Source organism: Corvus kubaryi, unplaced genomic scaffold, assembly GCF_017639235.1.
Source record: "Corvus kubaryi isolate FWS band 111438036 unplaced genomic scaffold, C.kubaryi_AGA036_p1.0 split3-73, whole genome shotgun sequence".
Lineage (NCBI taxonomy): Eukaryota > Metazoa > Chordata > Aves > Passeriformes > Corvidae > Corvus > Corvus kubaryi.
The window spans coordinates 25,140,532-25,166,211 of NW_024582091.1; the positions used below are offsets into that span (position 1 = coordinate 25,140,532).

At 41.7% G+C, this 25,680-nt stretch overlaps 1 protein-coding gene across 2 annotated transcripts in view; it reads left to right on the plus strand.

Annotated features, from left to right (window-relative positions):
- The window catches only part of AFG1L (AFG1 like ATPase), a 61,085-nt gene extending 48,920 nt beyond the window's left edge, over positions 1–12,165 (plus strand). Inside the window, exons 11-13 of one of the 2 annotated variants that reach the window (XM_042016205.1) lie at positions 9,341–9,481; positions 11,139–11,252; positions 11,962–12,165. In XM_042016205.1, the coding sequence (XP_041872139.1) occupies positions 9,341–9,481; positions 11,139–11,252; positions 11,962–11,988 (282 nt within the window). In that variant the 3' untranslated portion in view covers positions 11,989–12,165. The remainder of the gene's footprint in view (positions 1–9,340; positions 9,482–11,138; positions 11,253–11,961) is intronic. The other variant, XM_042016204.1, reaches the window with a different exon arrangement.
- The last annotated feature ends 13,515 nt before the right edge of the window (positions 12,166–25,680 follow it).

Sequence of the window (25,680 nt, forward strand, 5' to 3'; positions counted from 1 at the left end):
GAATGCACTATGTGTCAGTATTAAAAACCAAACAAGTAAAATTCACACATGCGTATGATGATGGGTGGAACTGCAGGCTGTTGGTCAGATTTTAGTCCAGAAAGGGTAATGGAGAAGCTGATTCTGGATGCATACAGTGGATAACTAAAGAATGGAAATGAAATTAATTCTCTGGTCTCCCTGACTTTGTAGGAAGGGTTTAGTTTTGAAGATGCTGTTCTTACTAGGAAAGGGGCATTATGCAGTCTCAAGAAAGTATTTGTTAAATGGATGGCTAATTTAGTTAACTAACCTATAAAAAGAAATATTGCTGAAGGTTTGTTGTTTGTAGCATTTCTAATGAGCACATTTTTATACTAAGCCCAGTATAACAGGTTTTTTCTCTGGGAGTTTTGAATATAACATAAATACTAATACAAACTTGCTGTAACTACAGAGTACTGTGTATATGGGGGAGGAGCAATAAAGACAAGAATGCTGTGTGCAATTTATTTCTTACCAGAACTGGTATTTTGAGGAAAGGGTTGGTGGTTTTTTTGAGAGTTTGTTTTGTTTTGCCTTTTTTACATCTAAGCAGACACAGAGCTTCCTTTTATTGTGTATTGGGTCAAAACTGGATGCCATTTTAGGAGGTAGTTTTTGTGTTTGAGCTGCATACTAGTTTTTAGGCTTAGCCATCTCTAAAATGCAGGGGCTTGAAGTACCCCATGATCTTTCCTGGTTTTAAAGTGCCTGAAACTAGGGATGTGAGGGAGTCAGGGTCCCTGCTCCCTGTTGACAGCTCTCACTGCCCCTGCACATGCAGTGAACAAGTTCAGCAAGCTAGCAGGGGAATGTGCTCACTCCATTTTGAGGGAATAAGCAGCTCTTGTCCCCCTCATACTTCTGGGAGTAGGCATTACTTCTCAGTTCATGATCAATCTGTGCAGTCAGTTCAGACTGAGTTTTTCCAAGGCTTATAACTTCCGTGGATTTGAGGGGGGTTTCACAGGACATGTATAGGAGATTTCCCTCATACCAAGCAACTTTTCTTCCAAATTTGACATGCCTGGTCCGCATCATGGAAGTACCTACAACTTACAGTATTATCCTGGAGTTGCAGTATTATTTTTTGAGTTTTCTGAAACTGTTGTATACCACTCACTGCTCACGTGGGTGTCGGTAAATCATTGCAGCATGAGTGGACAACATTGTACTCAAAACTTGGTTAATTGATTCCTTTGGCTATCCATTACCCTGAAGTGTCCAGAAAAAACAGTAAGTTTTGCAAGAATCAACATGTGGAAGGGTTGTTGTGTTGGTAAAATAGCTTACCACTCAAGTGACTCTGCTTTCACTTCGTTGCCACAATCTCTCTTCTAGTCTGGTCTTGGGTAACTGTTGCATTCCAAGGGATAAATATCCAGACCTAAAAATCTACATTTATTGGTGTAGGATTAAGGAAATGTGTTTGAAATTTCTCAGATAATTACTTACTGACTTTTGTAATACAATGTTTCATTTGAACAGCCTGTAAAACCTCTTCAGTTTCACTGATGTTTCCTTTGAAATAAAGTCAAAATTCTAAGGGGAAATATTGAAACATTTTCCACTTTATCTGATATCACACAATTTCTTGAGATGTCAGCTAATACATAATAGATGAAAATAGGAAAGCAGCAATTGGTAACCTGATAGTATTTGTAACATCTCCTAGCTTAAGTAGAATTTTCGTAATAGCTTTTTAATTAATACCTGGAGACCTTGGGAGTTAGAGTTGATAACCTTTCTGGTATTACAGTATTTCATTTCTTGTTTCATATGTTAGCATCAAACTTTTTCATGTCAAGACTATAAAGAGTTATTTCTGTCTAAAATAATGCATCAGATACTGGTAATTACTGATTGTCCATTAACATTTATAAAAATAAAATACAGAGAATATATTGTATGCAATGCTGATATGATATGCAGTTGACTTGCTAAGCTGTTGTGTCCACCAATTTGTAAATCATAGTTTCCCAGTTGAGGATTACCCCAAGTTTTATAACTTAGTTGATATCAAATTCATACACTTCGCTTTTTTTTCTTTACTAGCTGTGTGAACATGTGGAAAACCAACAAAAACCTGGATGAGAGGATACTGATCTATTTTGGTTGCTTTAAAGCAAAGGAGAAGCAGTTTTTCAGACCTGACATGCCAGGGTTTACATGGCAGTGTGGCACGTGGTGTTCTTTGTCATGGGCATGAAGCAGTTACCCAGTACTAGAATGTAGCCCTGTGAATGTGCTTCTCCAAGTGTTATCAGCCAGGAGGTTTTCATGGTTTTCATCAAAATGTTTTTTATCATACCACCTTTTCTAAGGCCCCATAAAATGTAGCCCCAGGAGGCTGGGACAGGCACCAGGCAGAATAGGGACATACAGTTCCCAAATTTTAATGCTAACATTGACTTCTCCTGTTCTTAGGGGCCTTTAATTTCTTTCTTCCAGTTTCTCCATCTATACAATGAGGAAAACACTACCAGTGGTGTTAGATTCTTGCAAAACATAATTAGTCAATTTGTTAATTGAGTTAAATGTGTGAATGAAAGATCACCAGATACCTTTTAAAATAAAATGTATATATTAACTTGGTTTTAAAATCCCTATATATATATATATGCAATTGTGCAAATGTCTCATCCCATTTTAGTGTGTTCACACATGACAAAGTGTTCATTGCACCTTAGAAAAAATCACCCTCTGCCAGTCCCCTTTCTTCACTTCCCTTTTAAATTTTTCTTTGAAAACTGGTAATTGTGGCAGTTTGATCTGGTGTAAATAACACGGACAACAGTGTGCCTGCTGTGTAATGTTTCACGGAGCTGAGGGAGATCCGGAGTTGCTCTCGGTGCTCCCCTGGCTTGTGCGCAGCAGCTGCTGCCCTCTGCCGGGAACGCCGGCTGCGGACCGCTCAAGCGTGGGAGCCTGCTCCTCACAGAGGCTCAGCTGCTTTCCTTCATGGATCCTGTAGGCTTTCCACTAAGTAACCTAATAAAGCCTTTCATCCCACTGCCCAGTACCAATGAATGTGGTGTCTTAGCATAATGCTAACCATTAGCAAACATATGGTAGCGTAAAAACTCTGAAAATACATTTAATATCAGTATTTATGTTGTAAAAGGTTATCCTACTGTGAATTTTTTTTTCCTAGTAGTTATTTAGTGCTTCTGAAATTGGCAAAACAGAATTTTTGTGTAGATTAGCACAACAAATAAGTGGTGAACAGTTTCTGTTAGATTGTTGTTCTATTGCAATAGGCACGCTGTGCAGACCAGGAGGAAGATGTAGTTCTTGGCTTGAATAGCTTGCACTTCAAAAGGAAAGATGTACCTAAGCTTTAAAAAAGAAGTGAAGAAAAACTCACCATTTTCAAATGCATAGAATGATTTAGAAATGCAAGTGTCTGTTTTTGTCAGCTGAGTCTGCCCTACATGATGACATAACTCAGCTGCATTTGCAGTTTAATGATTCTGAATAATTTTGAGGGAACTATCTTCATTAAAAGCTGCTGAATGTATCCACAGTATAATTTGGTGTCATCTTTAGGATTGTAGGATTGTCAGGTATAGGTGTCAACAAACATACCACAGGCAAGCACTATTTTCAGTAACCTTTTAGAAATCATAGTTTTCCTTAGTTTGTGATCTTAGTTCTATTCCTAAGAGATTAGCTTTTGCAGCTTAAGCTCTAGACTGAGAGTCTGTAGTTTATTAGCTACATTTGCTTTAAGGATTTAATCAGCTTCTCTACCTCCCCCAAAAGTTTGCCTTATCTTATTCAGGAGTATGTTTTATAAAATAAACTCAAGAAACTTATTTCAGGTGGAAATATTGTAATACAATAGTATTGTAATAACCTCCTTTCTGTTTTATGTGCATCAGAGATTAATTTTTACAGAGCACTCCCTTCAGTGAAAGCTGCATAAACCTCGAGGGTTTAGATCCTGTACTTTATAGACCAGGAAATACAAGATTTTTGAAGCTGATTGTAGTTTTAAGGGTTTGCCTTTTTAATTTAATTTTTTGTTCCTTAAATTCTTGAATGTACTTCTCTCTCTTTCTTCAAAGCTTTGTTGGTCATGGTTTTGAAATCTTAACAGTAAGTGTAAATATTTAAATAGGCCTATAAATTTTTTAAGGCTTAACTATTTTTGGAGACCATTTCATTGATAATGCTATACTTTGGAGTTGGAACTGGAAATTTAGCAGTGAGAGCTTTTAGAGCAGAAACATGCCTTTTGCATTCTTCCAGTATTCAGCCAGCTTTGACCATATTGTTTAAATAAATACATAAGTAAATAAAAAGAACTGGAATTTGCAAGCATCTTCTAAAGCAGAAGAGCAAAGATCTGAAACAACTTTTCACTATGAGAAATGTGACTAAACAACTTTTGCTGTAAGAACAAGCAAAATTACTTCTTAACAGAATTCTGTGGTGAGATAACTTGAGATAACAAGGGGGGCTGTGCTTGATCCAGAAAATATCTTCAACTCCAGGGTTTACAGATCTTGGATTCTTGCTCTTCTGGTTGGAACTACATGATCTTCAAGGTATCTTCCAACCCAAACTGTTCTATGATTTGCACTGCCATCAGTATCTTTAAATTTTTAAACTGAGTTAGCCATGCTCTAATGACTAACTGCACCTCTTCCCATTTTTATTTAAACTCCAGCATGCTGCAGCATCATATATCATGCCTTGGGTTTTTCTGTTCCTTTCTTGGAGTTAGAATTTTGACATATTATCTCAGTGCACTGTTTTATGAGCTTCACTAGAGATAATGTGTTGTTCATTTGGAAACAACAGAGCTTTATATTTTTTTTAAGTTTATACTTAATGATCAAGTTGTAAGTATTATCTGGTCTTAAACTGTGTATTGGTTATAGTAAGTGTTAAGTTGTTATTGGAGTGTTAAGAGTGTCTGCACAACATTATAGTTACTGTCAATCATGAGTCTTTGGGATTGGCCGCAACTGGCCCTGGAATATCTTTCAACATCAACAAAAAATATATATTCTCTTGAGATGACATATCCTTTTCTATCATATGTAAAACATTCTGTATTCTTCAGACAATCTCTAAAAGGTGATATACTGGGCCACTGATGAGTCAAAAAAGAAAAAAGATGCTTTATACTATAATTAAATGGATTATATAATAGAAACAGGAGACGACTAACTCTTAGAACAGCCCACAGAGAGCTCCAAATAATAAACATCCTACTTGAACTGAGATGATGATAGCTGCAAATGCATTAAGTAGACAGAGAAACAAAAACAAATGAAGGTGAGAACTCAGTCAAGCAGGCTGAAGTGGAGTAAACACTTTGTCAGGAGTGTAGCCCATGTTAGTGCTAATGTGTTTTGCATTAGTATGATGCCTGTAAAATACTGACTCTTGACATCAGAGCTAATGACAAAAATCCACAACAGTTTTACAATATATACACATTCAGGAACAATAATACCATAAGAAAGACTCTTATCTGCCAATGTTTTGAGTTTTTAAAAATAATAATATAAGCATGTGAAAGAACTAGTAACAAATGGTAAGTGACAGTCATTACATAAATGTCTTACTGTTCTGCAGCTGAGTTTTGATCAATAATTGATGAAACAAAAGAGATCAGACAGTACCAGAAACACACACCAAATGAAGTTATTTTTAGAATATTATTCAGAGGAGACTAATGAGGCTAAACTTTCAGTAAGAGGATTACATATATATGTATCAATATTAGGAGGATTTGTGGCTTCATTAGCAACTTCAGAGGAAGAAATACCTTCATGTATGCTCCTAACTAAAGCAAAATACTTTCTGTGACTAGTTGAAATTCAGAAAATAAATTTCAGCCCTGGAGGGTTATACAGAGGACAGTGCTTATGTGTCTAAAACTGTGTGCCTCTAGCCTTGTTACCTATCTGAGCTGGTGGTGTTGGCAGTCAGGACCCAGCCAGTGCTTGCTGCAAGATGAGGGAAAAAGGGCCTGAAGACAGTAAGGCAGTACTGTGAAGGTGAGGGGAGGGCTGTGGGCTGCTGGAACAGCAGAAATTTGCTCCTTGGTGGTGCTTCTGTATATGAACTGTACAGCCAGAGCCTCTAGCAATGGCACAATCTGGCCTTGAACCCATTTCCCCATCTGTGTTCCTGTGTGGCAGAGGTGGTGCATGTGTGCTTGTGCCAGCCCCATGCCAGGTTTAGGGGGCAGCAGGCCAGTAAGAATGTGAGTTGAGAAGCTGTCAGGGTATCCCTGCATCGTGATCTCTTATGTTCGGAGCATTTTGAGTTAGCTGGTGGGTTAGACCAGCTTTGAAGCAACTACAGACAGCACGGAAACTGGACCAATAGCCAGGTTGGAGGTATAAAAAAAAGGCCTTTAATCTGTCACCAGAGCATTTGTAAATTTGCTGGTGGTTCCTTCTTTTTACACTGAGTAAGGCAGGAGGAAATTAGAGGACTTCCCGAGACAGAGTAAGTTATGCTAGGAACAAGATGAAAAGCTTTGTCTTTCATCTCCAGGACTGTCTCTAAACTCCAAAAGAAGAGCGTTTGAGAACTCCTCTATGTAAGGGAATACAGCTGATATCAGCTGGGCCATTTTTAACAGCAGAATGGATGACTCAGCATTTCAGTTGGGTCTCGCCAGACCTGAGTCTTGTCAGGGAGGTACCGAATTTACTCTCATATGCTGCTAGGCTCAGATCTTTCTGAGTGTAAGATTTTGGAGTCTCCAAAGGCACATTTCTGCCAACATTTACAGAATATTATCACTTAGTGTTGGTGTAGATGTTTCAGAAGTTCTTGTTAAAGCTTGAAATGATCTGCCTTTTATGCCCTTAAGAGGAATTCTTGAATTGTTTGCTTTTTGCACTGCTGAAGTAGATTGAATTCCTGTTTGACTGTGATAAAGATGCATATTGTAACCGTCTATGAACCATGATTTTATGTCTGTATGAAAAGTAATGTAAGTATTACATCTTCCATTCTTCCCATTTGAAATGCATTAGCCTTATTTTTGTCTTCCATCTGTTTCTTCCCTCTGACTGCCCAGGTTTTTCATTCTCCTGTTTGGATATCCACCAAGGTACCCACCAAGTTCTTAGCTGTATAGCTCATTTGTTGGGCTCTTCAGTTTGCCCACTTTGCAAAAGTTTGGGACACTTTAATTTTTAGTTATATATGTATTTATTTTAGGAATCAGCTTTTAGTATTTGATACTTGGATGAAGAGGGTGTATTGGTATGATCTGTGTGAGAAAGTGTGTCACACTGGGGCAGGGCAGAATAGTTCCTCAGGGTTTTGGGTTTCAGCAGATGACTGCTTATGCTCTTCATGTGATAAAAGAATGAATCAGCATAGCAGTGATGTCTGTAATTTCTTACCTAAGGGGAGATACGAGAAATTCTTACCTTTCTCATGTACAATGAGATCACTGCTGTTCTCCCTCACAGGTACTCATCACAGAGGCATACTTGATCTCCTCTGTGTTTAACAGTACTCCAGTCCTAAGTATGGAATAAAATTACCCTTACCTAAACTATTTGCTTATCACTAATCTTAAAATCTCCAGCAGCATCCTGGTTGTGTTGCTTTTAGTGCTCCCATTGTTTTCTTTTGCACTTGATACTCTGGCTGTTCAGATGTATCACTTGTATCTAGTGGCAAGGTGTCCAGTGAGTTAGCCCTGTGTTGTTTCCATCCATCAGTTCCTTTCGCTTCCTTGAACCTTTTCCTGCTTTATTTCATCAGAACTTTTTGAGTTCAGCTACTCTGGTTTATCCAGATGGGATTTTGTTTTTTCAGAGATGTTGAATGAAGCTTTGCTGGTGGCTCTTGGGATGATGAGTTTTTGGTTTCTGATGAGTAAGTCCATAGTAGTAACTAGGGGACTGAAATGGAGGGAGAAAGTAAGCAGTATATATAATTCTGAGGGGAGAATATAGCATGTACTGCTCTTAAACACTGCTCAAAAGAATTGGAAGGTTTTGTAATAATTTTTTTCATCTTACAGATGCTACAGGCAAGTTGGGTGCTTGGGAATGGGAAAGCAGGGATTGATTCATGAGACTGCAAGTGGGAGAGCTGGCAGAGAGTGAGAGGGTTTAATACCTGCCTGGAAGGTTAGCTTATTCCCATTAATTTTCAGAAGAATTTTTGGAATGCCATCAGGGCTTCTCTCTCCCATGCTTGTGTAGAGACCATTTCTACAAGTTTTTTATTCTAGCATCTGAACAAAACCCAAAGTCCTGTTCATGGGCAGCTATTAATAATTGCTTAAAATAACTTCTTGCGGAAGAGCTCTAGTTAAGAAGTTACATGTGGCCTACAACAAATTTGTCTAACAATTTCAGTTCCAGAAAATATTTTGTATTTATTGGTTTTAAGATAATAGCAGTATTGCAGTTCTTTATAACAGTATTGAATTGTTGGTACAGCACGTGGTAGACTTCATTAGCTGGGAAGGGAGTTGTGACCATACAAAATGCTGCTGAACTTGCTCTCTGCAGTACTTGCAGACAAGATTCTGAAGTATTTGCACAAGTAAAACTGATGGAATGAGTTCAGGAGTATGAATTTTAATAGCTCATGATAAAGTACTGCCTGTGGTACTGATAGGATAGATCTTGCAGAAAAAAATACCTTCCATGTAATGAAAAAGTAGTTTTAGAGGAGTGTACTTGAATGAGCTACTACTATTTGTGCATATTTTCTGTTGATGGTTAAGATACAGAGAGAGAAACTAATGAGTTGTTCTTGAAGATTTTCATTTCATCATTACAGGAGAAACCATGAACAAAGGAACTGCTGCAAAGTTGTATTTTTGTCTGTTTCCTCTTGCTTTCAGTACTTGAAACATATGATATTTATTCAGTCTGGGTTAGTCCTGGGTGAACTAAATGCAGGTCTACTTAGGATTTAGTAACTAGCCTATAACCCTTTGCATTTCAAAATCTTGCTGCTGGAAAGTATCCTAATAGCTATTCAAATTATTTGTGCATCAGGTTGAAATCTTCTATGGATTATGGTTTATAGTGATTATTTTATTTGAGATTGTCAGAAGAGATCATAATGTCTGGGTGCAGAAGAGCCACACTTTTAACTCTCACTGTTCACATAAAGTCAGCAGTATGAACACCCCCATGTACCTATGTCTCTACGGGCAATTGAGCATTCCTCAAGTGAGATCCAGTGGAATAAAAATAAGAATATGATCAGGACTTTACAGCTCTCTTCTGTTACTGAAGTGTGCCAAGATACAGTGTTTATGTGTCATTCTATCATGGGTTTCCATTTCTTATGGTTTGTTTTGTTTCAGCCTCTTGGAGCCAGCGACTATTTGGAAATATCAAAGCATTTTGACACAGTGTTTGTTCGTGACATACCACTTCTTACAATAGCAAAAAGGACACAAACTCGTCGTTTCATTACTCTTATTGATACCTTTTATGAGCATAAGGTGAGAACCAAGCCTTTCCTGTATGCAGAGGAATAATCTTGGGAGTCCTAAAACTGACTGTTACAATTGTATTGAAGTAAGGCTTTCTGTAGTAATGGTTTGGAAAACATAAGCAGAATGAACTAGCACCGCAAAGAAACATCATTCCAGCCTCACAAAAAAAATTGGTCCCATTGCAGTAAAGGCAAATAAACAAGGGGTTTTTTTGTTTTCTGAGAGTATTAAGCATGAGCATAAATATAAGCCTGAGCTCATTTGCCTTTCTTGAATGGGAATGTTCTTTCCTAACCCAGGAAAACAACAGAAGCCATGTCATTATTTTAATAATGAAAGATTGTGCTGCCAACTGTGCTGGAGTGAATTAAGTTTTTTAGATTTTAATCTGTATGGGCAGTTTTCAGGAATCAGTGCCTTTTTGATCAGGAAGGAGGAGTTAGTAGCACAGTTACATCATAAAGTTTAAGGAAACAGTCACTACTACAGTAGCCTTTACATTAGATTGCAGAATTGCTCATGGAATAATAATGATAAATGCAGCACTTCATGTGGATTAACAGAGATTTCAATCATGGAAGCAAAATCAGCATAACTAAACCAAAGGGAAGTTCCTGTTTATGGTGATTTTTTAAAAAGTGATGCAAGATATGAAACACTATCTTATATGTGATAATATTTGCACACACTTAAACATTTATGCAGTTGGGAAATGTCAGTTGAGGTTGGTTCTTACCAAGAATGTTCTGGCATTGGCTGTTGATCAGAAAGGCCCCAACTCAGCCCAGGTACTGAACTAACTCAGTGTATGAGTAGTCTCATTCAAATCAGCCAGATTCTTTATGATTTGAAAATGGACATTTGCTAAGACAATATGCTAATATTACACTAATCTGTTAGAAATAGGGGGATGGTCTGCTCTGTGTTTGTGCTGTCATTAAGAATTGCAAGCAGTCACTTTCCTCCACTGGAAAAACACAAGTGTTAAACTCCCATCAAAAGTAGTTGGGAAAAATACCTGAGTATATTTGTGGATGCCTGTCCACAACGCAAACATCTTGCCTACATGCTCTCAACAAGAGTCTCCTTCTGTAGTATTATTTCAGTCTGTCTTCACTGCAGCCCCCCAGAGATACCATCTCTCACTGCACATTGTATCTTGTCCCAGCAGACATGAAAACAGCATCATTATTGTTACTAGCAAATAACTTTTACTGGAGTAGCACAGATGAAGTCAAGAAAGGCTTCACACAGCCTTCTGGGAAATTTGGAATTTAAGTGTTCTTTAAATAGTGTAGTGTATCTACCCACTGAGAGGACTCACTATGGGTGCAAAGTAAGCATTGGTTACTATACAGCTGTTATTTTAGAAAGTAAACTTTATGGTGAACTCATTGCCTGTGTAGCAGATATTCTGAGTATTTGATAGCACAGTTCTTCTGTTCTCTGAGTAGAAGTTACATCAGTTGTTATTGTGAAAAAGATCCTGTAAGGTTAATATTCCATCTGACCAAGTCAGGTAAATCTGTAACAGCAGTGCTAGTAAGAGAAAGGAAAAAACACTGAGGTTTTAATTTGAAGTTTGCTTTGCATAGACCATGTATTTTATCCTGTTCCTGTAAAGCCCAAGTGATGATACTGTTGCCTGTTTTCCTCCTCTCAGGTGCGTATTATCTGTTCTGCAGCAGCTCCTCTCCAAAGCTTGTTCCTGGTGGAACTTGACAGTGGTGAACTGCAGGACAGCAGAGTGTTGATGGATGATTTGGACTTGAGCCAGGTACATGATTTTAACATCGTCTCCCTTTTGTAACAAAATTGGGTTTAGTCTCAGAATTGCAGCAGCATTTTAGGAGGGGGAATCAAGAAAACATTTAACTAATGATCTGCTGCTTTTCCTGCACTGTATCTGTCACTCTGATAATTACATGTTGTGCTACTTACTCATAGTCAAAGAAAATGTCACAATATATAGAACCATTATGTGTAAGTTTTAGGGTCATTTTGAATATTAATCATTGTATCTGTTCAGTCATATATGAAAATGCTGATTTAAGTTTAGCTCCTACATTTAAAATACAGAAATAAAAGATGGTTTGTTCTTCGTCTTCCTAGACTGCAGAACAGCCTCACATGTCCTCACAAAGAGTACTACTTTGCATGTTGCTTATTCTGTTTTTCTTTTTCCCTATAGCTCAGTTCTTGCTAATGACTTTTTAAATAATTTGTTTAAATTGGTGTACAGTTAGTCAAAAAAAAAGGGAGAATAGATGGTTAACCTGTCATTGTGTTGTTTTAAAACCAAATTATTTTTTTTGCTATATTTTTTCCGAGGATTGCCTAGCTGAAATAGGTGCTTTTCTTTAATTTTTGGACATTAGTTTTAAATTTTTGGTGCCATGCTGCTGTCTTATTTTGTCAAAGCCTGTAAAGCACTGAGCCTTAGGAGTTGGTTGTACTGAAGTGAATCCTGTCTATGTGTCTCACAGGTCTGTGGGACTGTTTTTGTGTCTTGATTAGGATTCTGCCAAAGGACTCTCCATGTTTACAGGAGAAGAGGAAATCTTTGCCTTTCAGCGTACTCTCTCACGGCTCACAGAAATGCAAACTGAACAGTACTGGAATGATGGGGACAGAAGCAAAAGAACATAATTAAAAGTTGAATGAAATCACCAAGAAGTAAAATTACAGCATGAAATCACCAAGAAGAAAAATTGGAAAAGCTTTGGAAAAGCACTGAAAAGCTTTTTAGCACAACTTGAATAATAATTGCACTTTATCATCTGGACCATGTTTTCTTTCATCAATAGGTTTTTGAGTTTAAGACATGAGGTCTCAGTTATTTTTCTGTACTACCTGTGTGTGGATATGTGAAATTTTGCCTTCATTTGTTCTTCTTCAAACCCCTCTGGATGTCTGGGTTCATACAGGGGTCGTGAATGGAGTTACATCCAGCTGGTGGCTGGTCACCAGTGGGGTTCCCCAGGGCTCAGTGTTGGGGCCAGCCCTCTTTAATGTCTTATCTGTGATATGGACAAGGGGATCAAAGTGCACCCTCAGTAAGTTCACAGATGATGCCAAGTTGGGTGGGGGTGTTGTTCTGCTGGAGGGCAGGAAGGCTCTGCAGAGGGATCTGGACAGGCTGGATCAATGGGCTGAGGCCAATTGTGTGAGGTTCAACAAGGCCAAGCGCCGGGTCCTGCCCTTGGGTCACAACAACCCCAGGCAGTGCCACAGGCTGGGGCAGAGTGGCTCCAAAGCTGCCCAGGGGAAAAGGACCTGGGGGTGCTGGTCAACAGCAGCTGAACATGAGCCAGCTGTGCCCAGGTGGCCAAGAAGGACAACGGCATCCTGGCCTGGATCAGCAGTAGAGTGGCCAGCAGGACCAGGGCAATGATTGTCCTCCTGTGCCTGGCACTGGTGAGGCCACACTTCAAGTGCTGTGTCCAGTTCTGGGCCCCTCACTACAAGAAGGACATTGAGGTGCCAGAGTGTGTCCAGAGAAGGGCAATGAAGCTGCTGAAGGGTCTGCAGCACAAGTCCTGTGAGCCGCAGCTGAGGGAACTTGGGATGTTTAGCCTGAAGAGGAGAAGGCTCAGGGGTCCTTATTGCTCTCTACAACCACCTGAAATGAGGTTGTATTGAGGTGAGGGTCAGTCTCTTCTCCCAGGTAACCAGTGACAGGATGAGAGGACACAGCCTCAAGCTGCTCCAGGGAAGGTTCAGGTTGGACATGAGGAAGAATTTCTTCACTGAAAGGGTTGTCCACTATTGGAACAGGCTGCCCAGGGAGGTGGTGGAGTCACCATCCCTGGCAGTGTTAAAGAAATTCCTGGACATGGGACTTAGTGCTGTGGTTTATTTGATAGGGTGATGTTTGGACAAAAGTTGGATTTGATGATCTTGGAGGTTTTTTCCAACCTTAATGATTCTCTAAAATATAACTTTGATGTTCAGGAAGTTTATTTGGGATTAGAATTTTTCTGGAGAACTGGTCTACAGACAAAGTTAATGGGCTATGCAGAGTCATTTATGATGTCACATGAAGTGGGCACTTCACTGTTTATGCACTGCTTCTGTCATGTACAATGCTGCTTGTACAAAAGAAAAATCAAATGCTTTTTTTAAGAAACTCCTGATATTGTCCACGCTAGAATCCTGGAACTCCTACGTAGTGTGTTCTGGTTTTTTGTTTTGTTTTGGTTTGGTTTTTTTTCTATTCTCTGAGTCTGGCCATCTGCTGACTTTCAGGCTCTAGGAGTTTTTTGTAATGCAGACTGTTGCTCAGTCTGGTTCACTGAAAGCTAATGGTTTGAACCAAGAGAGAACCCTGAGGAGGAGTTTTAAGGTCTTTGCACAGGATTAAGATCTCAGTAATGGATGGGAAAAGAGACCTTGATAAGACAGGGTATGTTGTTAACAAATAAGTGCAAGTTCATAGTCTTCCTAAATTTTGTGGTTCTTGCAAGCTTGGATATGCTGCCTCTACACCAGTGACATCTTTTCCCTGAATTTTCTTAGGCTTCTTTTATACGAGCCTTCCAGTGCTGCTAACACACCTGCCCTGATCTGGGCAGAGTAGTACTCAGTACTACCAAGGCAATTCATCATGTTACCATAGGAATGTGTTTTATGGAAAAGATAGGATAGTAACTGATACCTCAAGACACATGACCCATCGTGATGTTTGTAGTTGGAAACTCTATTTTAGTTAAAGATGCAGTGGTGTCATTCTTGGTTTTTATCTAACTGAAACAAAACAGGGTATTATGTGTATTGGCTTATCATGTATTTTTATAAAGAGTCATTTTAAGAGCATATGTAGAAACTATGAGTAGGAAAAACATGTAGATGGACTGACTCCCTCATTTCTTAGGGGGGAGATATATAACACACTGTCCACAACTTTGAGAGGTTTTCTTGGATTTTGTAACGTGACCTTTTTCTGTCTGTTACCAAATTGTCTCCCATCACAATTACAAAAAGCTTCTAAAAGGGCCTTCTGGGCACCAGGGAGGGCTGGAGAGGTCCTGTGCACTTACTTTTGTTATGGAGCCACATGCTCAAGTCTGGTTTTCTGTTCTGATCCCTTCTGTTTGTCCTGGAAGTTACTTAACACTGGCTATACCTGTTCTTCAAATAATTTTTAAAACCTGTATTTATAGTTTGCAACTCATGGAACTATATTATTATTCCCACAAGGGTGACCACCATGGACTGCCATTTTAATGCATATTTATGAAAACTCCAATCAGAATACATTGCTGATACTTAAGAATATCCAGATAATTTGTGTATGCTTTCAGAGATTTGGATTAGGTTCTCAACAGAAGGGACTATTGACATTGATGCATGTGTGTCTGTATACACAAACACACATGTATATTTAATTTATTCATGTATATATAAATCTAGATAAAACTAATATACATAATTTAAGTGTGTGTGTTTCTGTATTTATACATGGCACTCTATACTTATCAGCCTGGGACTGTGCTGATAACTCTCCTGAAGCTTCAGCTTTGAATTTTTTTGAGTAGCATTCAAATGCCTCCTGCCTTGTTTGAACCAGAATGTGTTGTGGGAAAATGGGAGATGGTGGTAGATAACCTAAGGCACTTTGCATCTGGATATTTATTTACATTCTTTTAAAAACTGTTTATATGTTTAGCCTGTATGTCCTTCTCTGCCAGGTGGTACGGGGGAAATGTACAGTCTTGCAGAACACAGATTACATGTCTGGGACATGTGAGAGAGGAGGTCCTGGCAGGTTTGGCATTCCCACAGAGACTGCCTTGGGCCAGGGAAGTGAGGTGTTTCCCCAGGGTCTGTGTGGGTGATGACCAAGCTCCTTTAACCAGGGGATCCCTGTTTGTGTTCAAACTGGTGCTGCTTTGCCCATTGGTATTTGAGGCTTTTCTGCAGTCTGAGTGCACACCCCAAACTCAGATACCCCAGGTTTTTGGAAGCTCCTAAATGCAGTGGGACTGATGTACCGTTGAAAGCCTCTGAGGCTGTAGCTGAGCACTGTCAAAACTCGGGGAGGGAAGTTCCCAAAAGCTTCCAGAGCCAGCACCACTTCCGGGACATATTGCTAAATAAAATGATAGTTCAGTCTTTCCTAGGCCCGCAAGGAAGCTGTCTGCTGGGAGTCACTGGTAGGTACCAGCAATAATCAAGGAGAAGAAATGAGGAAGATTCCAGAAGTGTTTTGAGGCTGAAAACAAGAAAAGTTGCCTAAATCACTGTGCTGTATTTGTGACTGTGCTGCAGAGGGAGGTTTGCCACTTTTGGGTCAGGTCCACAAGGAGAGATTGATTGGACCAGTTTGCCAGCCAGCCCAGATGCCAGGGCAGAGGGCCCCCCAGTAACCACAGAAGCAGCACATTGTTGCCCATCTACCTCCCTGAAGAAAGTGAGGCCCTATTTGATTATTTTATGATGCTGTAGCAAGTATAAAGTCTTTTTCCAGTGCTGAGTTGGGAATGCTGTTCCTGGGCTCAGACACCTTCCAGGCAACTGGTGCCAGCCAGAATCTCACTGGACACCATGGACAACAGTGGTCATGTCATGCCCCAGGGTGCTGGGCCACCTGTGCTCCCAGCTGTCCTGTCCCCTTGCTCCTGCTGCTGTGAGACAGCAACAGTCCATGACTTTTTATTCCCACATTAGGCTGTTGTATTTGCCAAAACATAAACAGTGAGATGCCTGTGAGTAAATCATGCACACTCCATAATGGCTTTAAAAATTGCTGGATTTATGCTGGATGTTTCTATCCCAAGTTCAAGTCCTGGCTTCTTAGGTTTTTCTTTACTTGTGAATTCATGTCATCTCAGATCTGCAACAAGTTTTTATTTCCTTTACTCGTTCAGCAAACATTATTGACGAGTTATTTTTAAAGATCTTTTCAAGTGACCTTTATTGATGTGGTGTGATATTTTGCTGTCATAGGAAGTAAAATCCTCAGGATTATGGACCATGTGAAACACTTTGTGTTTTCTAAAGGTCACGTCCTGGCTGAGAATCTCTCAACTAACTTCTTTCAAATACTTGATTGACCAAGGAATGTTCCCAATGCCCAAAAAATTAACTTCTTTTTTTTTTTTAATAATAAATAGTGCAATTCTGTCTTTCAGAGTTACTGTTTTTCACTATTTGTTACTGTGCAGATTAAGGGAACAATTGCAGTATTTTGGGTAGAACAAGACAGCCTTCCAAAGGCTTTGGAGGGATTGAAGATGCACTTTTTGCTGTTGCTTGGTTTTGATCTGAAAAGGAAAACCATTAATGGCTTTTCTTTTAGTAAAGGTGTTTGTGATGACACTATAGCTGGATAGATGTCACCTATTTTGCAGCAATCTAAACATGAAAAAAAGCAACTGACCAGGTTTCAAACAGTGCCCAGCACGGTCACCAGCCATCTAACGAGGAAGAACAATCTCTCCGTCAAGACCCAGCTAACAGAATTAAGATTCAGGATTTTTCTTTCTGTAGTTGCCTAGATCTGAATACACTTGGTGCCTCAGTTTCCCTGGTGATAAAATGGGAATGATACTACTTTCTTACTTGCTAACTCTGGAGTGCTGCCAGGCTTTCCTCATTAATATTCTAAGATTCTTGCTGAGGCTCTGGGATGAAAATACTTCAGTAAAGTATGTAAATAGTGCAAAAAGATAATTTAGCTACTCAGAGTGGATTAGTCTCCTTGTTTGGGTTATGGAATTAATGTCATCCACTAAACACCACATGCCTCTTCGTAGTGATTTTGTTTTAAATAATGCATCTATTTTAAGAATCTATTTAAAGAAAAAAAAATTGAGGTTTGTGATTAAAACAGTAAACTACTTGTGTAGTCTTTCTTTTACTTGTAATGACAAAATTCCTATATGATTCATAACAACCTCAGATCCTATATATGTGAAATACAGTGGCTTTGTAAATTCTCTTGGGATTTTCCTTGTATATGGAGAATATTTTTTAAAAGATGTCATTTTGAATTTAATATATTACAAACTGAACAACATAAATCCTTCTGTTATTTGAGAAGAATTTATCTTGTAATAAAGAAAAATTAATAAAACCAGATTTTATAAACATGTCACTCATGCTATTTTCAGGTATGTGTTCTGGATAGACAGACCTACTGTTAATGAGAATAATAAAAAGTTAAGGGGTTGGAATGGACCTTTAAGATCATGCAGTCCCAATCTCCCCTGCCATGGGCAGGGACACCTCCCACTAGACCAGGTTGCTCAAGGCCTTATCCAACCTGTCTGGGAACACTGCCAGGGATGGGGCATCCACAGCTGCTCTGGGAAACCTATTCCAGTGCCCCACCACCTTCACAGTAAAGAATTTATTCCTAATCACCACTCTAAGCTCTCCCTCTTTCAGTTTAAAGCCATTCTACCTTGTCCTGTCACTACATACCCTTGTAAAAAGTCCCTCCCTGGGTCTCTTACAGCTGCTTTTAGGTACTGGAAGGCTTCTGTAAGGTCTCCCTGGAGCCTTCTCCAGGCTGAACAATCCCACCTCTCTCAGCCTGTCTCCATAGGAGAGGTGCTCCAGCCCTTTGATCTTCATGACTTAGTGTGATTGTTCTTTCTTAAATCTCTCTCTCCAGGGGGCAAACCTGGACTGGCAGCACTGCCAGTTTCTGGGCACATGGTTGTCTGTGTGAGCTGTAGCCGTTGCCCTACACATGGTTCAGCTTTTGGGTAGGGATATCCAGGGCTTGTCAGAAGGATCCTCCTCTAGAAGTAGTTTAGACTTGTCTGCCTCAGTTACTGCTGCCAGCAGCCGTACTTTTTGGGTTTGGAACTCTTTTTTCCACCTTTCTGGCTCTTTTCTCCAACAACTTGAGGGTAAGACAAAATAGCGGTGTGCAAACCACAATTAAAGTACTTTTTCTCCCCCTGTAATTTGGGATTCTTCCTGCTCAAGATGTGCTTTTGCTGTCAGCCAATTACTTCTGTGGTTAGTTGTTACAGGTTTTGCACAGCTTGGAAAATTGCCCTGGGAAGCAGTTAGTTAACATGTAGGCTGGCAGAGAACACCGAAGGGCTGGGAAGGTCTGAGGATCACTGCAGCTCCCCAGTGCAAGTGCCCTGAAGGAGCACCTCTTAGTGTTGAGAATAGGAGAATGCTGCAGCATGGCATGTCTCCATGGATGCCAGTGGCAGACAGGCAGTTCTTGCTGGCAGATGGCAAGCAGTGTTTCACAGTTTGGACTTGAGAAACCAGTGGTGTAAAATTTTTAGGCGGGGTTACACTTTGGGCCTATTTCTATACCTTTTACTGCAAACATTGTATTTTCCCATTTCTTGAAGACGGATGTTGTAATACTGGAAGTCAAGCAACCAACTTGCTCCAGAATCTTGCTTGCAGCATTGTGGTAACCAGTGTTTGAGAAGAGCATCCACAATGGGATGTCTTACTCTCCCATTACAGATTCACACAGGTTTGTGAAGGAAGAGGCTGTACTACCCTCAACAGTAGTTGCATGCCTTGTCATTCATGTAAACATAGGGCCCTTCTCCAGATCAATTTAAGATCCTGTTTTTCCTTCAAATGTCCTGCAGCAGTGAGCTGTCAGGGTTTAATTAGAAATTTTGCTAAAATCCCTTTGCTTTGCTGCCTCTTCTGAAATCATTCAAGAACAGGTGCTGCCAATCTGCCTTTGCAGCTTTGTTTTTCCAGTGGATGTTTCTCTTGTGTCGCCTGCTCCATTTCCTCTCAGCGATGAGCAATCCCCAGCGTGTCCACCTCTTGTCAGTGAAGATTGCTGCTCATCCTGGGATACTTAATCTTCTCTTGTTCTGTATCCTCATTTCTGGTGTAGAAGCACAGGTTTTTGTGTCTCAGCTTCCCTAAGACCCCTGGGCTTAGAGTTTCCTGCTGCTTGGCTTTGGGCCTCAGGAGCTCTGGCACATATGAAACACAGGGTATGGGGTCTGGGGGTGCACCCATGCCCCTGCAGAATGGGAGACATTTCTGACCCTTGGGTTTGGGGCACTGCCTGCTTTTGCCTCTGTGTCTGCCCAGAAGGGGGACTTGCAGTAGCAGTCCCTAGTGAGACAGGAGAGGGAGGATGGAGCAGATGGAGGATGCAGGCCACTTGCTCCCTCTCCAGCCTTCTGCATTCTCCACATATTTGTAAAACAACTTTTGTTTTAAATTGAAATGATTTCTAAGAGAGCCATTAAAATACCGAAATGCTTCTCACTGACCTAGTACTCTGCATTCATGTTGGTAAAATTTTGGATGTGTTTCTATAGTCCTCCCGCCAGTTCTTTGTCAGGGTGAAGGGTTTATTTGGCTCTGTTAATCCACTCTCTAGCTGAAATTGTTCATTTAAATCATTATAAAAATCTACTCTTTTCCAATGCGAATCCTATATTCCCAGATTTGAGTACTGCTGCCAGTGCAAAGACTTCACATTCTCTGAGTGCAACCACACTATGTCAGTCCAAAGCCAAATTACAAACACTTATCCGCAATTCCCCTTACTCAGCTTCAAGCTAATTTTTCCAGCAGGCAACAATAGCCATAAAAGTATAGGGGAAGATTACTACAAGAGCTCAAGAAATGGTTAACCAATTTCTTCACAAGCTGTGGGATAATTCTACCACATTCACTTATTGCAAGGAGCAAAACCTTCAGTTCTGTTACTTAATATATTTTTAGCATGTGGTTCTTAGTGTCACAGTAATTAAGAGCAATCACAGCCACTGAAAGATGAAGCATGGAACAAAAGATCAAGTGATTGTTTGAGCTGAAGTCAACCGAACCAGGAAAAGTAAGCTCACCGACGTGAAGAAAAAAGTTTTGAGTGCTCTGGTCTTTTACAATTAGCAAAGGCAAACACGCTGGTGTAATTTTTCTACATGCAGTGATGGATAATGTTCAGGTCACAACATGATGTGTTGGGTGGTGAGGTTTGTTCCTGCAGGCCTGTTATAAGAGCATCACTCAAGTCAGGTCTTTCCTGTAGCTGAGGTATAATGTGGCCAGCAACACTTCACTGCTAATCGAGGTTCACACACTGTAAACAGCTACCAAAGTTCCGCAGGGGGCAGGAGAAGCAAAGTTGGTTGAAAACACAGGCAGAGGACCAGTCTCCTCCAGTTGCAGTTGATATCTCCCAAAAAGTAACATTTCAGAGGCCAGTGGAGAGAGGAGCAATTAATGTCCAGCAAAATTACAATGTGAATGGGCTGCCATTTTCAGTGCTTCGCTAGGATGGCTGTGATTGCTATAGAAACTTCTGAAAGTGAGACAGAGAGGTTTTCCAGCACTGGAAATTGCGAATGGAGAAGGTTAGACTGGGTGCAAAGCCCATTCAGTCAGGCAGCTGCCAATTGAGCCTCTTTGCCAAGTAGATTGTAGGAAATGCTGATTAAAATGTCCATGGAATGCACCAGGCAAATTAAATTTCAGTCACAGCCGGCTGGGCAGTTTCGGTGGGCAGACAGCTCCAGCCTGTGGTGCACCTGGGCTCACTCTCCCCCTGTGGCCTCTCCCACGGCCACCTGCCCCTTGTGCACAGGTACTGCAGTGATGCTGCAGCAGTGATACTGCAGCCATGGCAGCCTAAGGAACACAGGTGAGATGAGGTTTGTGTGGAAAGGTGGTAGTAACTGCTCTAGTGAAGGATATCTGTGGGGGAAAAAATAGCCAGACATCATTCCAGGTGAGGAAGCAGTGTCCCTCCCCACTCCAGCTTTGAAATTTCTCCCAGGGCACAAGCCCAGAGATGAGGGCTGCTGCCACATTAACCTGCCTGTGACTAGGCTGGCACCCCCTGTCTATCTCCCCCACCCTACTCCCTGTGTTGGCATATAAACAGGACTGCTGTCTTTGAACATTGCCTGCCAACCCCTTCCCCTCCAAACAGCCTGCAGTGGACAGCTGAAACTGTCCCCCTGGGGCAGAACAGCTGGCAGTACAGCCAAAAGCCTGCCACAAACCAGGAGACAGGGCTAAGCCTGAGGGAGGTGTTGGTACTTGGGACTTCCCCTTTTCCATCTCTTCAGCAGCTTAGACAAGCCCCTGAAATCCCCTCCCACAGTCCATCATCCCCAGCTTTGGTTGGACACCCAGGCACAGCTGCAAGTCCAGTAATGTTTCTTCTTAAGAAGCTGCTCTGACCTCCTTTCCATATCCCCAGTCCCCAGCTCTTTGATCTGTGCTGGGGGAGAGTTTAATACTGTTTTGTGTTCATTGCTGGCCTTGGTAAAACAGCTTGTCACCCTTCTGGCAGCAGGCTGGCAGCAGTTATTCCAGTGTCTCACTCCCCAAAAATCCCCTAAAGGAATGTTGGTATTAGTAGGCTTTATCACCATCATAGTTTCATTTCCTTCTCTTTCCTGTCTCTCCTCAGTCTTCTTTGGTTTAACTCCAGGCAGTCAGACAGAAGAGTCTCAGGCAGGTAAGTGCAGATAAGGTAATACTGTGACACAGTCACATGGCCATTTCCCTCCTCCTCCACAAGCTGGGTGCAGCTGGTGTGCCAGGCTCAGGCAGCTTCAGCACTGTGCCCCGCTGTGTCCCTTCACAACAGCTCCACTTACGATAGTTGCTTTTCCAGTCGTGCTTGGCTTTGAGGCAAAACAATAAAACCACTTTGTGAAGCAAAGGGATTTCTTACCTACCTATACTGCAGTTTCCAAAGGTTCTTCATAGGCTGTGCTTGGAAAAAAATGTTTGCATTTAGGTACACAAAATTATATGGCAAGCATAAATAAAAGCAGTGAGATTTGTCTTGCAGCATAAGGGTGAACAATGTAAAAAGTCACACTTATCAAATCCATGAAATGTTTGCTGTACAGATGTTTTTTTCCCCCCCCAAAAAAACCCAAAAAACCCAACCCTTTTGGTAGTGAATATAATGGGTATTTTGGTTTGGTTGTGATTCTGTTCATTTACAATCCCTCAATACACAGTTCTTTAGAAGTCAGACTGACTTCATCCTGTGCTCTCAGAGCACCTGAGGACAAACATCAAGACATCTGCTCAAGCCAGTGCCTGTCACTGCCTGCCCAGCCTTTTCAGATACGTTGGTTATTTTACTAACACCACGCTGCTGCAGCACTGTCCATGTATATATATTACGTGTGCTCAAGGAGCTACTGAAGAATGGGTTCTTCAGTCCTTGTGGCCTGTAACTGCTCCCATAGCCATAAGTTAAGACTTGGTTAATGGATGCTAATCTGTCAATTCTTGAACAATTCAGGAAATTAGTTATTGAAATAATGAGGAAATTATCTGAGTGTATCACAGCAACCCATACTTGAGGACACCTCTGTCTGCTAGGGTTGACCTTAATAATTAACAGCCTTACCCCAGTGCCCCAGAGGTGCTTTATAAGGCAGGAGGCTGAAGGTTAAATAGCTTCTGTGCATTAGATGTGCTCATTATACCAGTATGTCTATAATGGCTTTTCTAAAGCCACAGCAGCTTGTTAATTGATTGTTCTCACTTCACGGTCTTTCCAGGCGTCCCCTGTATCATTATAAAACTGCACCCTTGTCCTTGTCAAATTCCCTTTTCCTGTTCAGACTAACTAGTGTGCCCTCTCTGAAGGGGGACCACCTTCCATCCCTTCGCTTGCCCTTGGTTGGCTGTGTGGTGCTGCTTGGGCACCCTCCATCCCACTCCTTCACCTCAGCTCCTCCTTCTGTCACACTCTGTCACACAATAGCCACCTGCTATTTAACCACCTGCCTCCACAGCAGAGCATTCAGGCAGCGCTGCAGTTCTCCTTGGTTTGCTCCAGCATTTAAGTTTTCCAAAATGAGGCAACAATGATGAATCAAAAGCTAAGTGTCATAAGTGTGGAAGAGGAACAAGGTTTGCAAGGAGAGCATGACCAACTGGGAAACCACCATTCACTGGTCACAGCCAGCATGGCTTCCTGACGGGAAGGGCCTGCTTGTCAAACTTCATTTTACAACAAGGGAACCCACCTTACTGATCCAGGGAAGCCAGTTGATGTAGTCTTTTTGAATTTCAGTAAAGCTTGCAACACTCTCTCACAGGATCCTTCTGGACAAAATGTCCGGCGCAGAGCTGGGTAAACACATCATGCCATGGGTGTGCAACTGGCTCACCGGTCAGGCACAAAGGCTTATAGGGAATGGGATGACATCAGACCGGTGGCCTGTCACTAGTGGGGTTCCACAGGGCTCTATCTTAGGCCCTGTGCTCTTCAACATCTTCATAAATGCACTCGGATGCAGAATTTGAAGGGATGCTGGGTAACTTTGCTGATGATACTAAATTGGGAGGAGCTGTTGAAGCCCTCCAGGGCAGGCAGGCCCTGCAGAGAAACCTCGACAAATCAGAGGGCTGGGCAATCACCCATATGAGATTCCACAAGTGAAAGTGATGGGTTCTGCACCTGGGATGGGGCAACCCTGGATGTATGGACAGACTGGGGAATGAGAGGCTGGAAGGCAGTGCTGGAAAAAGGGGAAGAGGAGGGGCAGACACTGATCTCTTCTCTGTGGTGACCAGTGACAGGACCCGGAGAGGGAATGGCCTGAAATTGTGCCAGGGGGGTTAAGTTGGATATTAGTAAAAGGTTCTTCACCTAGAGGGTGGTTGGGCGCTGGAACAGGCTCCCCAGGGAAGTGGTCACAGCCCCAGCCTGACAGAGTTCAAGAAACCTTTGCACAATGCTCTCAGGTGCAAGGTGTGATTCTTGGGGTGGTGCTGTGCAGGGCCAGGAGTTGGATGATCCTGAGGGATCCTTCCAACTCAGCATATTCTATGATTCTGGGATTCTATGACCTGCTTCTCTGATCAACTGCTAAAGCTGGAAATAGAACTTTCTGGGCTGAGAACACCTTTGCCAGCTCATTTAGAGCTGAAGCCATTGAGCCGTTAATGCCACAAGTTCCTGCCTATGTCCCAAGTAAGAAACGAGCTTCAGAAGTCTCAGCTTTTGAGTCAAAATCCTCCAATGTATTTAGGTATTTGACTAGGGTGAAAGATGGGTCCCTACAAAAGAGGAGACAGATTCTAGTACCACCTGTCTTTCAAAGAGAAAGATGACTGAATTTTTGTTTTGCATATTAACAGGGTAAGCAGATGGCAAAAGCAGGGCAAAGTGAGTTTCAAGCAGAGCTTCCCATTTCTTGGCTTAGAACAGACACAAGCTCCCATCTCCCTATTAACTTATTCCACAGCTCTCTCATGGAAGGGGGGATCCCCCCTTTGCATGGGGGAATGTACAAAACCCTGTTGTGCTACAGGTTCTGGGGACATTTTACTGTTTCACTTGGGCTGAGATGCTCCTGATGAAAGGAGAGTTTAGGGAAGCTGTCAGGACCTGGGGGTCCCTCTAACTTTGGTGCATCTACCATCAGTGACAACAGACATGTTCAATGCTGTATTTTAAGTGAACTAAGGTGCCACTGTTCCATTATCCAGGCAAAACAGAGAGGCCGGGCTAAGGCAGGATAACAGTAAATTATCGTGGAAAACTGACTGAGAAGGGAAAGCTAGCCCCCAGCTTTGTAGGAATACTTTTGTACTTGGGGACATCATACGCCATCATCTGGCTCCACCGTGTGTTGGGATCTCTCCTCTTGCCTCAGGGGAGGAAAAATTTTGTTCCTCACCCTTTCCTAGAGGAAAGTGCAAGCACTTGCATTACTCTCTCTTCGGCAGGCTGTTGTAGTAGTGCCAAGGAGGCAATTTCTCATCAACCACTCTCATTGTTTCTGCAATTCAGAGGCACTTCCAGTCGAAATGCATTCCCTGTTCTTTGCTCGTCTTCTCCAAAGTGTGCACACGCTGGCCTCTCTGATGGTAAAACGTTAGCAGGCCGGGGCTATTAAATCCTCGACTGGCAAGGATTTGCGGGGAATACCTGTCCTTAGGATAACAGGAGCCACCCGGATAGCCCCGGTTCCCCGCAAGACTTGCACCTGCTGGGGCTCTGGAAACACATCCACTCACGGAATGCCTGCCTTGGGACAGAGCTTTCAGCTTTCTCCTACCCTTGTTTGCAAAATCACAGAATCAGAATTATAGAAAAGCTTGGGATAGAAGGGACCTTAAAGTTCCCACCACCCCGCCATGGGCAGGGACACCTTCCACTGGACCAGGTTGTTTAGAGCCCCACTCAACCTGGCCTTGAACACTTCCGGGGATGGGGCATCCGCAACTTCTCTGGGCAACCTGTTCCAGTGCTAGCTATC